This window comes from Euphorbia lathyris, chromosome 1 (assembly GCF_963576675.1).
Source record: "Euphorbia lathyris chromosome 1, ddEupLath1.1, whole genome shotgun sequence".
NCBI lineage: Eukaryota > Viridiplantae > Streptophyta > Magnoliopsida > Malpighiales > Euphorbiaceae > Euphorbia > Euphorbia lathyris.
Window position 1 is genome coordinate 103,496,101 of NC_088910.1, and position 12,411 is coordinate 103,508,511.

General features: G+C 36.0%; 1 protein-coding gene across 1 annotated transcript; it reads right to left on the reverse strand.

The window, feature by feature from the left end:
• Nucleotides 1-4,118: 4,118 nt before the first annotated feature.
• On the reverse strand, nt 4,119-9,028 carry LOC136209578 (RGG repeats nuclear RNA binding protein A-like). The gene is made up of 7 exons (XM_066001090.1): nt 8,572-9,028; nt 6,553-6,907; nt 6,389-6,454; nt 5,945-6,077; nt 5,226-5,384; nt 5,085-5,141; nt 4,119-4,645 (listed from the first exon to the last, which is right to left on the reverse strand). Exons 1-7 carry the CDS (start codon nt 8,762-8,764, stop codon nt 4,454-4,456), a joined length of 1,155 nt encoding a protein of 384 aa, XP_065857162.1. The 5' UTR covers nt 8,765-9,028; the 3' UTR covers nt 4,119-4,453.
• Between the last annotated feature and the right edge of the window lie 3,383 nt (nt 9,029-12,411).

A 12,411-nucleotide genomic window follows, 5' to 3' on the forward strand; every position in this document is an offset into this window, starting at 1 on the left:
AAGGATAAGAAACAATAAAATTGGGATTTTTTAAAATTTTTTTATTAAAAATGGCTCCATGAAACCCACATTTGAAAGCGTCAAGTAAAAGAAGATGAAACCCACATTTGAAAGCGTGAAGTAAAAGAAGATGGTCAAGTATTGATTTTATATCTTATATCCCATTTTGGTTTGTAATAGATTTTTAAGGCTTTGTAAAGAGCCTTAAGTCCTTAGTTAAATCATCCCACAAACCTTGAAAGCCCTAACATATGGTGAGTCTCTAACCTGCGGCGCTCGACTTCTTGCGTGTGCAGTTAGGTATTGTTGGCCGTTTTCTGGTGAATGTCGGGCATGATTGCTAGTTTTTTCACCTTTGCTAGTTTATGGAAATGGTAGACCATATCAAAAAACAATGGAGAAAGATGAAGCTGACTAAGCAGAAAGATGAAGCTATCGTACTTAGGTCGGATGAGGTGGGGGTAGGAGCAGACGCGTCGAAGAAAGTGGCCGGGTGTTTTTTGTCTTCCAAACTTTTGAATATTCGTACAATGTCAAATGCTTTCAATGCGATTTGGAAAACTAGCAAGGGCTTTATTGTTAACGAATGTGGCGAAGGTCTTTTTATCATTGAATTTCAATCTATTGAGGACAATGAGAGGGTACTGCGAGATTCTCCCTAGAACTATGATCGACATCTTGTTATATTGGCTAATCTAGGGCTGAAATTGAAAAAATCCAGACCAGTCCTTCTCAATTTGTGGACAATAGGTACTGGGGCTTATCACTAAATGGTTGATTTTCAGTCAAACGTGTTATCACAGGGTTGAGCAGCGACGACTTCAGGCTTCGGTTTCTTCCTCCTCCTCGCTGAATGGACAAAGGGCATGACAGCAGCTCTGGACCATTGATGTGCCACCAAAACTAAAGCACTTCGCTTGGAAATTCCTGCAAGGTATACTGCCATGTGCGACGAATCTGCGACAACGAGGCATTCCAACGGATCTGATGTGCAGGATATGTGCGCACAGTGAGGAAGATCAACACCACCTCTTTCTCCACTGCTCGGTGGCTGAACAGGTATGGAAAGCAGTAGCGCTGCCTTTTGTCACGGGCACAATTCCTTCGTCAATTATCGTCCGTGCGGCACTAGCAATTTTCTCCCCTGATCGCTAGTTCAGCCACGATTCACCTTAGCAAGCTATCGTTGCCTTAGCGAATTAAACAACAACAACAACAACAACAACAACAACAAAGCCTTAGTCCCGAAATGATTCGGGGTCGGCTAACATGAACCATCATATAAAACCGTGAAAATCAAGTCGTGTCAGCGACACAGATTCGCTCCCTCCACTCCGTCCTATCCACTACCATATTTTCCTCAATTCCCAATAAACTCATATCACTCTCGATCACCCTCCTCCAAGTTTGCTTAGGTCTTCCCCTACCCCTCACCACTACATCCCTTTGCCACTCTTCGGTTCTCCTAACCGGCGCATCAAGCGCTCTACGTCTCACATGGCCAAACCACCTTAGTCGGTTTTCTCTCATTTTATTCTCAATAGATGTAACCCCTACTTTTGTCCTAATTATTTCATTACGCACCCGGTCCTTAGCGAATTAAAGTCACAAGTAAATGAAATGCACAAGTGTGAGGAAAATAAACAAGTATTGTATATTGCACAAAGAATGCTTTACAAGATTGCTAGAGAGCTTGGAGTGTTTGAAGTTGAAGTTATAAAGGACCCCTCACGCCTATTTATAGGCCTCCAAGTCTCCTAAGAAGGTTCTAGAAAATTACAAGGCAAAAGAATCTAGAAAAACCTAGGCTACTCTAATTTATAAGTGATTGGGCACTTCTAGACGCTGCCTGGGCTCTGCTGGGCACTTTTAGAAACTTCTGGACAGTTTCTAGGCGTTGTTGGGAAGTCTGGCAGTTTCCTGGTCCATAGGCACAAACCGAGGTTAAATCCGCGGGCAGTGGAAACCTCTTAGCCAATTCTCCAAATCTGTAGACTTCTCTCGTGTCTTCTAGATTCTTTCAGCCTTCTTTAGATATATAATTAATGTGTACAAAGTTTGGTGGCCATTGGATAAGCCTAACCTCCATTTTGGGGGTAGTGGTGTATGGAGCATAGTAGTGTCCACTGGCCCAAGGTCCGTACTCGGCGTAAGACACATTATAGGGGGGAGTGTCTCTGCGCCTGTCAGGGATCGGCAGCCTGTCTAGCTGCCACGGGCCCGTTTGCTATCCAAATTGGCCCGAAGTGGAGGAAACTATGCGGTCCGTGACACTTTGCATTGGCAGACTGATGGTTTTCAGTCGTGGCTTACGACTTGTTGGTCGATGTTGGGTGTTGGAGATGGGAAGCTGAGCTGATTGTTTTGTGGTGGATCTATTTCAGACGCAATCTGCTGAGTCATAAGGGAGTTCTACTCGGAGTTGATACGCTATTTGCAAAAGCCAGAAGTTTCCTCTCAAATTAGAATCAGGTCGGCTCGGGTCTTATTAAACAGCAATTCATTCCTTAATTCTTATAAGGTTTGATGTCCTCCTCCTGATGGTGTCACAAAATTCAATTGTGATGTCGTATGACGGATAATAGCCTCTCCGCAATGGTCGAGGTGATTGCACGCAACTCTTAAAGGTAGGTGCTGCTATCGGCGGGCATTCCACTGAAGTCGTGCATTTCAACTAAAGTCGAGAAACTCCTTGCTATTTGGGAAAGCTTGCAGCTGGCTCGGGATAGAAAACTATTGCTCATATGTATCGAATCGGATGTTAAGGTTGTTGACGCGCTAAATCTGAGAATTTTTCCTGCTTAACTCCTCTTATTCCCTTACCATGTGCACTTTCCTATTGTTGGGAGTGTAATCAGGTAACGCATAGTTTAGCTAAATGGGCAAAAGATACAAAAAAAATATATATATATCTATCGTACAAGTTCTATGCGGCAAGTTTTTTATGATGCTATTTGAAATTAATATAAGAAGCTTGTTTGATTGAAAAAAAAAAAAAAAATTCATCCCACAACAATTGTTTCTTCTCATTCTATTTTTAAGCATTGATTGTTGTTGTTTGCTCTTTTTACATTATTTTTTTTATGATTAAAATATTAATTTAATAGCATCAGACAGACAATATTTGTCGATTTGTATTAAATTTCAGTACTCTATTTTTGTCACTTAGCTTTTGAATGGTTTATTGTGTACTCAACAATAACAAAAGTAAAGCCAACCAAAATGACAGCTCACCAAATAGACAAATAAAAAATACAGAATAATTAGGTGATGGACCAATACATGCTACATATTTATCTTTTAATTGATCTAATGCATTAATCTAGAAATATAATAGAAATTCGTTTTATTCAAATATACTATCTACGGGAAGTTTGGTATTCTATTAGAATAGGGATAAGGATAAAGATTGAGATATGGATAAGGATAAATGATTGGGATAGAGATAAAAATATAATAATCGAAAATTATTATTCAATGTTTGGTATGTTTGGTACGTGAGATAAGGATAGGGATAAAGTAATACATTTTACTATTTTAACCTTATTTAAACTACATAACATTAATTTGAGGGATAAGATGGACTTTTCCATCCTATTAAAATCGCAGAAGCTTATCTCACCTTCTTATACCACCCCCCTCCTGAGTATAGGATTTGAGGAATAAGAGATTTATCCCTCTTCTATCTCACAAACAAACGCGAGATAACTTATCTCGTGTTTTCTATCCCTATCCCACCTCCTATATCCCTCCTAACAAACACCACGCTATTGTATTAGGATAACATGCCCAAGTATATTAGAATATAATCAAAATCTTCCCATTCAAGTATACTAATTTTTTTTGTATTAGGATCATACCAACAATATTTGAACATAATCATTGTGAACGATCCTAATACAAAAGAAAAGACAGCATATGCAATTTTATCTTTCACTTTAAAATCCAATGCTTTTGTTTAAAAAATGTACTTCATTCCACCAAATTGCAATTTACAATTTCAGACTTACTTTTTGCTCAAACAATTATTGCCAAATATGCATGTATAACCGTAAATTAATGCCAAGGAGAATATATCATTTTTCTTAAAGCATTAAAAATTAAAAACAAGTATAAGAAACACAAATGGAAGAATTTTAACTTAAAAAAAACTACAGATTGTCCATAACCTACTACAAACCAAAACTGATGCCACCAAGTCCAAGACCATAATAATAATGACTCAATATTTTCCCTAACTTAAATTTAAAAAAAAAAAAAGAGGGTATGCATGCATATCAAAGTCGTCGACACTGATAAACCCATAACAGGAGTTATCTAAAATTTACACCCAAAAGACTAAAATGTAATAGATGTGATTGTTTGTTTATAATGCATGAAACCATATTCCCTCTAAACTTCAACTCTTTAGCACAATGCAACAATGGAAGACCACTTGCCATTAAGATTGATTTCACTTGCCACCCAAGGTCGGGAAATGCCCTGGATCTTCAATTTTCAGAGCTACTGCATCCCGAGTAGAGCCCCCACCACTGCCCCCACCGAATCCACCTCTTGGTCCTCGCCCACGGCCGCGACCTCTCCCACCAGGGTTATAGTATCTCTCACCATCAACAGGCTTCAGGAACTCATTTATGCTCACAGACTACCAAAAATAACAAAGGTTAGTATCTCTACAGCTGAATATCCACGAATCATGACAAAAGAGAAGTAGGAAATTTCAGTAACAACAATTGAAATTTACGAGTTCCAAACCATATAATACATACAAATTGTCAAAAAAATTAAGATCAAATTCCACAATAGTAAGCAACAAAATAAGACACTTTCTTAAGAGAAACAATTAAGCTATTCACGGAAACTCTCACATCTATTAAAATGGAACTCAACATAAATAACTAACTAATACCCATCCACCCACCAAGAAATTCAGATTTGATGATTGAGAATGCAGATTACATCCTAACACAAAAGTAGTTTGGGTGAAAAAAACAATTATAGACACGTGACGATTGTAGAATAAATAAGCCATGCAACTGGCACAAACAAGTGCAAAGGAGAACAAAATAATAACAGACACAAACCTTTTTGGCTTTGTCATCTTTATCAGCAGCATCCTTCCTTTTGTCCTTTTCAGAACCCTTGGGATCAAATTGTACAAGTCAATGAGGTCAGTTAACCTTTCATCAAATAACTATAATGAATCAGTCAAAAAACACCCTTACCAGTTTGATAAAGATTTCATCATTGCTCTTCTTATTTGAAAGCTGTTGCATGGCGCCAAACTCTTTTTTCACATCAATCTTTCTTTCCTCAGCCTTTGTAGACATCAAAGCCTTCCTCTTCTCTTCACGAATTTTCTCATACTCTTCCAAAGTCATCTCCTATTTGGAAGAAATAAATAAAATACATGTGTACCAAATATTAGCAGACAGGAAAAAGTCATGTCATTATGCAACTTTACAGAACTTGAAATTTAGATGCATACATAGCACAAGATGATACAATATAGTTTTAATAATATGACACCCTTCAGCTATTACAATTACACATTCAAATCCCGCCCCCCCGTTAATAAAATATCCGAAAAATTACAAAATACCCACCAAGAAAAGGAAAAAAGAAAGACAAACATAGCATAAAAATACATTAAAGAAAAAAAAAAAACTGACACAGTAGCATAAATTTCAAACATCTCAAGCTTCTCCAAACATTAGCATATATTACGAGAATATGTAGATCGATCAGTCTATCTATTATATGTAAAAATGTAAAAGCCAATCAAGAATAATATAATATGCATAATTGCATCTATTAATGCCAGTTAGTAATCCAACATAAGAACAATGCACACACTTATAATTATAATTCAAAGTTTTTCATAAGCCAAATTGTTGATTGAGTGAAGAACTCCCATTACACGGGTATAGAAACAACAATGTACCTTGTCCTCAGGCTCTTTCTCTTCTGGCTCATTTGAAGGGTTCTCCTTGTTGGCATCAGCAACCTCTTCCTCGCCTGACTGCTTTTCAGCAACAATGTTCTTCTCATTTTCAGCAACAGGCTCCTCAGTTTCCCTTGATTTACAAAAGCATTAAGTAAACATGTAATTATTTTGCTTTCAAAAAAAAAGCGCATTATGACAAATGATTGAGGGCGAGCCTTGGCGCAACGGTAAAACGTTGTTGCCGTGTGACCTGAGGTCACGGGTTCGAGTCTTAGGAGCGGCCTCTTGCCAATTAAATTGGCAAGGGAAGGCTTGCCCCCAATACACCCTTGTGGTGGGACCCCTCCCCGGACCCTCGCTCAGCGGGGACGCGTAATGCGACCGGGCCGCCCTTTTTTTTTATGACAAATGATTGCATTGTCTTCTTCGATTAGTACTCACGGAGCAATGTCGTCACTAGGAGTTCCCCAATTACCACGACCAGATCCCTCACGTTTGATATCGCTCCTATTAAAATTTGAACAGGCACGAGAAATGTATTAGGTATCAATCACGTAGAGAACACAGGCTTACAACAATGCTGTTACTCAGAAAGAAATACTAACCCCCGACCAGTCCCACTGCGGCGATCAAACATCCTGCGAGGGCGTTCGCCTTCTCTATCTTCCCCGTTGCTGAAACCACCTCTACGAGATCCACGGAAACCGCCGCCTCCACCACTGCTGACACCGCCTCCGCCTCCGCCACCACCACGAGGGCCACTGTAGCCACGCCTTTCAGAGGGCTTTCCAGCATCCCCCTCTTCAGATGGTCTGTACCCACCAGCAAATCCATTGTTACTTCCAAAGGAAGTTTCGTCATTACTCATATCCCTATTGAATCCACCACCACCTCCACGTTCACGACCACGTCCACCACCTCGACTAGCACCACGTCCACCTTCATATTTTGCTTCTCTCACTATTCATAAGTGCAAATCCATTACAGTCAAGTAAAAAAACAGCACTACTCACAATATGATTTCCCAGTTAAACTAACACGGCATACATTATCAATGTTTAGTAAAATGACCCAATCAATGAAAGAGCCAAAAAAACATGAACCCTGAAAATTCAAGCTTAAGGATTTTTTCTGACTGTTGATTGACAAATCAAACAGGCATTACAATATATTTAATATATGTACTTGAGGGTAGTTTTGCCTTCCATCAGCTGATTTAAATGAAAATATAGTGATGCATAAAACTCTCCAAAGATAATTTAATGGAGGTGAGAGTTAAAGGAGGTAATAGAAAGGGAAGAGAAGTGATGGAAAGGAAAGTTAAAAATGAACCTTGTTTGGGAGTTTATAGAATGTAAATGGGGTTAAATGTTTAACTTCGTTTGGGAGTTTAAATATGGAGGGGATGTAAAGTTAAATTTAATCTGCAGAGACAAAAAAAATTAAAAAACTCTATGTTACTCCCATTAACCCCCAATTTGGAGATTAGAGGAAGTAAACATTTAACTTTCATTAACCTTCATTTAATCTCAAAAAACAATTCACAAACAAGATTAACTTGATATTTAACCTTCCATTACTCCCATTTACTTGCATTAACCCCCTCCCAAACAAGGGCGAAGGGCAGATAATTTCAAGAACAGGCATTACAATATATTTAATATATGTACTTGAGGGTAGTTTTGCCTTCCATCAGCTGATTTAAATGAAAATATAGTGATGCATAAAACTCTCCAAAGATAACTTAATGGAGGTGAGAGTTAAAGGAGGTAATAGAAAGGGAAGGGAAGTGATGGAAAGGAAAGTTAAAAATGAACCTTGTTTGGGAGTTTATAGAATGTAAATGGGGTTAAATGTTTAACTTCGTTTGGGAGTTTAAATATGGAGGGGATGTAAAGTTAAATTTAATCTGCAGAGACAAAAAAAAAAATTAAAAACTCTACATTACTCCCATTAACCACCAATTTGGAGGTTAGAGGAAGTAAACATTTAACTTTCATTAACCTTCATTTAATCTCAAAAAAACAACTCACAAACTCACAAACAAGATTAACTTGATAGTTAACCTTCCATTACTCCCATTTACCCCCTCCCAAACAAGGGCTAAGGGCAGATAATTTCAAGAACAGGTAAAGATTGCAGTATGAGGGCAGTTATCTACTTAAGTAATGGAAACAACAGACACATAAACGTAACCAGATTACGACATAGGATAGCCTTGAATATGACGAGTTTAGGAAATTAACAAAACAACAAAAATACCAATAACAACAAAACGGGACTAAGATAACTGAAAGTCAATATATTCATTAATTGGAATGAAACGAAGATAAACCATTTTGTAAGCAAGTATTTCTCATTTTCTTTTTGCTTCCCCGTCTATTAAAAAATAAAACAGCAATCAAGAAAAGTCCATATCAATCAATTCCCACGTCTTGAACTTCAAAACATTCAAACATCCTTCTATAAAACTACATAATCGATGAAGAAACAAAAGCTTTCAACAAAAAGAAAAATATATGTTCTTGTTTTTCAAGAACTCAACATTTCAAATACTGCTAACTGAACTTCAAAAAATAAAAGAATAAAAACAAATAAAGAGAGAGCAAAGAACAAAAGCTCACCAGCCTGAGCAGGAGGAGGTGGCTTGGTCGGGAGCTTAGCCGACTTGGCTGGCTGAGTTTGAGTTTGCTGCTGAGCAGGAAGAGCAGCCTTCTTAGGCTTTTCAACCACCTTGAGTTGAGCGGCGGCGAGGAGTTGATTGGGGTCGTCATTGTCATCGTCGACGAGGAGATCAAAAGGGTTCATGGTTGCCATTTCTTAGGATATTTCGATTAATAAAGAGAAACAAAACCCCTTCTTTCAGGCGAAAAAAAGCAACCAGGAGCCCTCTAGAGCTTGTTTAAAGCCATGGGGGATAAATCGATCTTAGATAGAAGGGATATTTGTCGGAATGAAATTGAGAAAAGCTGCGTTTTTGGAGGCGAGAAATTGGAGAAGAAACGAAGCTAAATCAGAAGAGACAGAAGACAGTATTGAAGAAGAGTAGAAAACCCTAGCCAATGCGGCAGAGAAATGATACGGAGGCTCAACCTAATCTTAAAAACCCTAGTGGGACATGTTATGCTGCAGCACGTTGTATGTTATCGACTGTAGTACTCTTTTGGAACATCCATCTTATGATTCTAGAAAAACTATCAATTTAGTTTCAAATACAAAATAGCACCAACATAGGTCTAACGTTTAAAAAAAATATCAATTTAGATTTTGATAATAGAACGAGACACATTATTAATATTACCTCATTAAGTTCGGTCAATTATACGTGGAGGGAGAACTTAATGGAGTAATAGAAATTACGTGTCCAATCTGATATCGTTGTCTAAATTGATACTTTTTTAAAACGTTAAACCTATATTGGTGTTATTTTATATGGAAACCTAAATTACTATTTATTTACTGAAATTAGTGTAAAATTACACTAAAAATCGTACCAGAATATAGGGTTTTTTTACCCCTATCAAGTACCTATTCAGTTTAGACCGATTAGCTTGTGCAATGTTTGGTATAAAATTGTGACTAAGTGCATTGTGAACCGTTTAAAGCCTTTCCTCAATTCAGTGGTTAGCGCTACTTAGAGTAACTTTATTCCGATGATGCAAATTTCTAATAATGTAATTTTAGTGTAAGAATATGTCTATTCTCTTAAGCATAAGAAAAGTCGAAAAGGGAGTATATTCTTAATTTAGACTTAGAGAAGGCCTATGACAGAATCAATTGGAAGTTCTTTTTGGATACTTTACATTTGTTTGGATGGATTCTCACTATGTTAACCTTATTATGAATTGTGTAGTTGTTGCCTTCACGCGGGTTCTATGGAATGGGGAGAAATTGTATGGGTTTACTCCTTCTAGGGGGCTCTATCACGGCGGTTGTAATATCCCTAAAACCCTAATATATACTTCATCAGACATTCATATACGCATTCATGATTAATTTATATACATTTTAGATTCATCTCATTTTCATTAGAAATTCCATATTCATAATACGATCAAGTTGTGATTAGCAGGTGATTAGTGCGTCGTTAAGACGTAATGATTGGTTAGTGAGAGTTAATTGAGTTAGGACCTAAATGAATGAATAAATATGACCTTAATTGCTTAAATTATATATAAGGAGGGATAAAATTGAAGTTTGGTAAGCAAGCACCTCACTAAGGATGAGGTGTCACTAATGATTAAAACAAATCACACCTTTTTACTTTAAAAAGATGTACATCATCCAATTCTTCTCATTTCAATCCAAATTTTAGAGAGACTATAAAAACTCTTCTATTTTCATACCCTAACACCTTCCAAAGAAAACTCTTCAATTTTTTTACCATTTTCAAGGTAAACAATTGAAGTTAGGAAGCATAGTAGGTGAAAGACACCAAGTGAAGGTTAGTAGACTCTTTTACAATATTTTTTACATAGGTTTGGGATCCTCAAAACCCTAAGTACGATGATAAGATTGAGGATGGATGAGTTTTTTTTTTTTGGAGGGGGGGGTATGATGTTTAAATTTGTTATAAGTTGTCTAATTGAAAGGTACGCATCAAGTGCTATAAATAGAAATATAAAGTATTGTTTTCAGCCATCTTGCATCATATTTTGCATATTGATAGTGTAACATCCATTTTCACAAACCATAAATATATAGACAATAATACATTTCCATTCAACGTATCATCAAATCGATGCGCACAAACCCAATAACATCATTTATAAAATAAAAGCAAACACTTAAGGACTGATGACTCCACATACTGGCCGATCCAAACGAGCATCGCTAAGCATTTAATGACATTAACCTGAAAAGAAAACTGGTGGAGAGTGGGGTGAGCTTGGGAGGCTCAGTAAGATAGCTAACTATATACATAGTACAACCACACGCGCATACAATTCAGTTTACATGCATTTAATATTTATTAGTTATCAAGCAGAACATCCAATACTTAATGAATTTCTATTAATCTATTCAAGGGCCCTGCTTACTCTAGTCTAGTAATACCCAATGGTTGCTTGGCCAATAAAATCATATCATGGGATACCCTGTCGTAACAAATACCCGGTATCCCGTCTTCTAGGTACCCTGTCGTAATAAATACCCGGTACCTTAACACCATGTCGTAACAAATACCCGGTGTTTATATTTCACGTGATCACAATATTCCTTTTTCTCATTTCAATCGCAACCATTGAATATACTATCCTAGTTTAAGCTTTTATTCTCATATCTCTGACATTTTCTAGAATCCAATTTACATTTACCAAATATATATATATTTCTCATTCTCATGTCATCATCGTCAATGTCATTCTCAAATATTTTTCTACCAACATGATCATCATTAACGTATCATATAGACATGTCAAACACATAGATCAAACCAATTACACAATTTATATCCATTAGTCAGTATAACAACAAATATACAATCAAAGGTACCATATATTTAATTAACTACTCACATTCATTAGAAGTATAACAGTCAATTGCAATAGACATACAAACAAGCAAACAACGAAGAACTACGTATATAATTAACCACTTACTTCTAACATTAAAATCTAACCATATAATTTTCCGTGGCATATCTTCTCTTTCATCCTCATGATTTTGAAAGTTGGATGATCAAACCTTATGATTTCTTTTTTTCAAAAATAGCCGGCTGCTTAAGTTGAGGGAGGAGAGGAAAAGAAATAGGGTTTTTGATGTACATATAGTGAAAGGGTTTTTTTCCAATTGAAATCTTGTAGTTATTAATACTTGTGCCAAAATAATAGAATTTATAGCACTAATAGGTTTTCGTTTTTAAAAAAAAATTAATGAAACACCAAATTTATAAATTCAATTAATAAAACCAATATTTTAACGAAATTCAAGAGAAAAATACTGGTGATGGAGGAGTTTAAAACCAACTCAATATATGGATAAGATATTTATAACTAATTATTTATTATCTTTATCTATCTACATTTTTAAACACAAATTAAATAAAATAAAATACGTTTTGTTTATATTGTTTTTATTATAAAAAATATACACCACTTAAAAAGTAATACTAACGCCCGTAAAAAAAAATTTATGTTTATACATGTAAATCTTTGAAATTAGGATTCTAAAATAATTAATTAAGTTTTATTATAAAAATAAATATTATATATTTATTTTTTTTAAATAATTCTTATATATTAAATAGTTGTAAGTGATTGATATTAAAGAGAGGATGGGTACGATTTTTGTGGTAATATACTAAAAAAAACTTATAAGCTTATAAGAAATTAATAATTGTTTTTTTTAAAACTCAATTTTAATTAGGGTAAAACTCTTTATCCCTATATATATACACAATGAAATCTTATTTTGAGGGAGCCGCCTAATTATTTTTGGAAGCAGCAAAAGGAGATCAAATTTTT

What these genes read in the sequence shown, in the direction of transcription:
- LOC136209578 (XM_066001090.1), bottom strand. Translation starts at nt 8,764, where the DNA reads ATGGCAACCATGAACCCTTTTGATCTCCTCGTCGACGATGACAATGAC. An exon ending in CGCAGTGGGACTGGTCGGGG is followed by an intron (nt 6,455 to 6,552) that starts GTTAGTATTTCT and finishes AAATTTTAATAG; the next exon opens with GAGCGATATCAAACGTGAGG. An exon ending in ATGAAATCTTTATCAAACTG is followed by an intron (nt 5,142 to 5,225) that starts GTAAGGGTGTTT and finishes TTTGATCCCAAG; the next exon opens with GGTTCTGAAAAGGACAAAAG.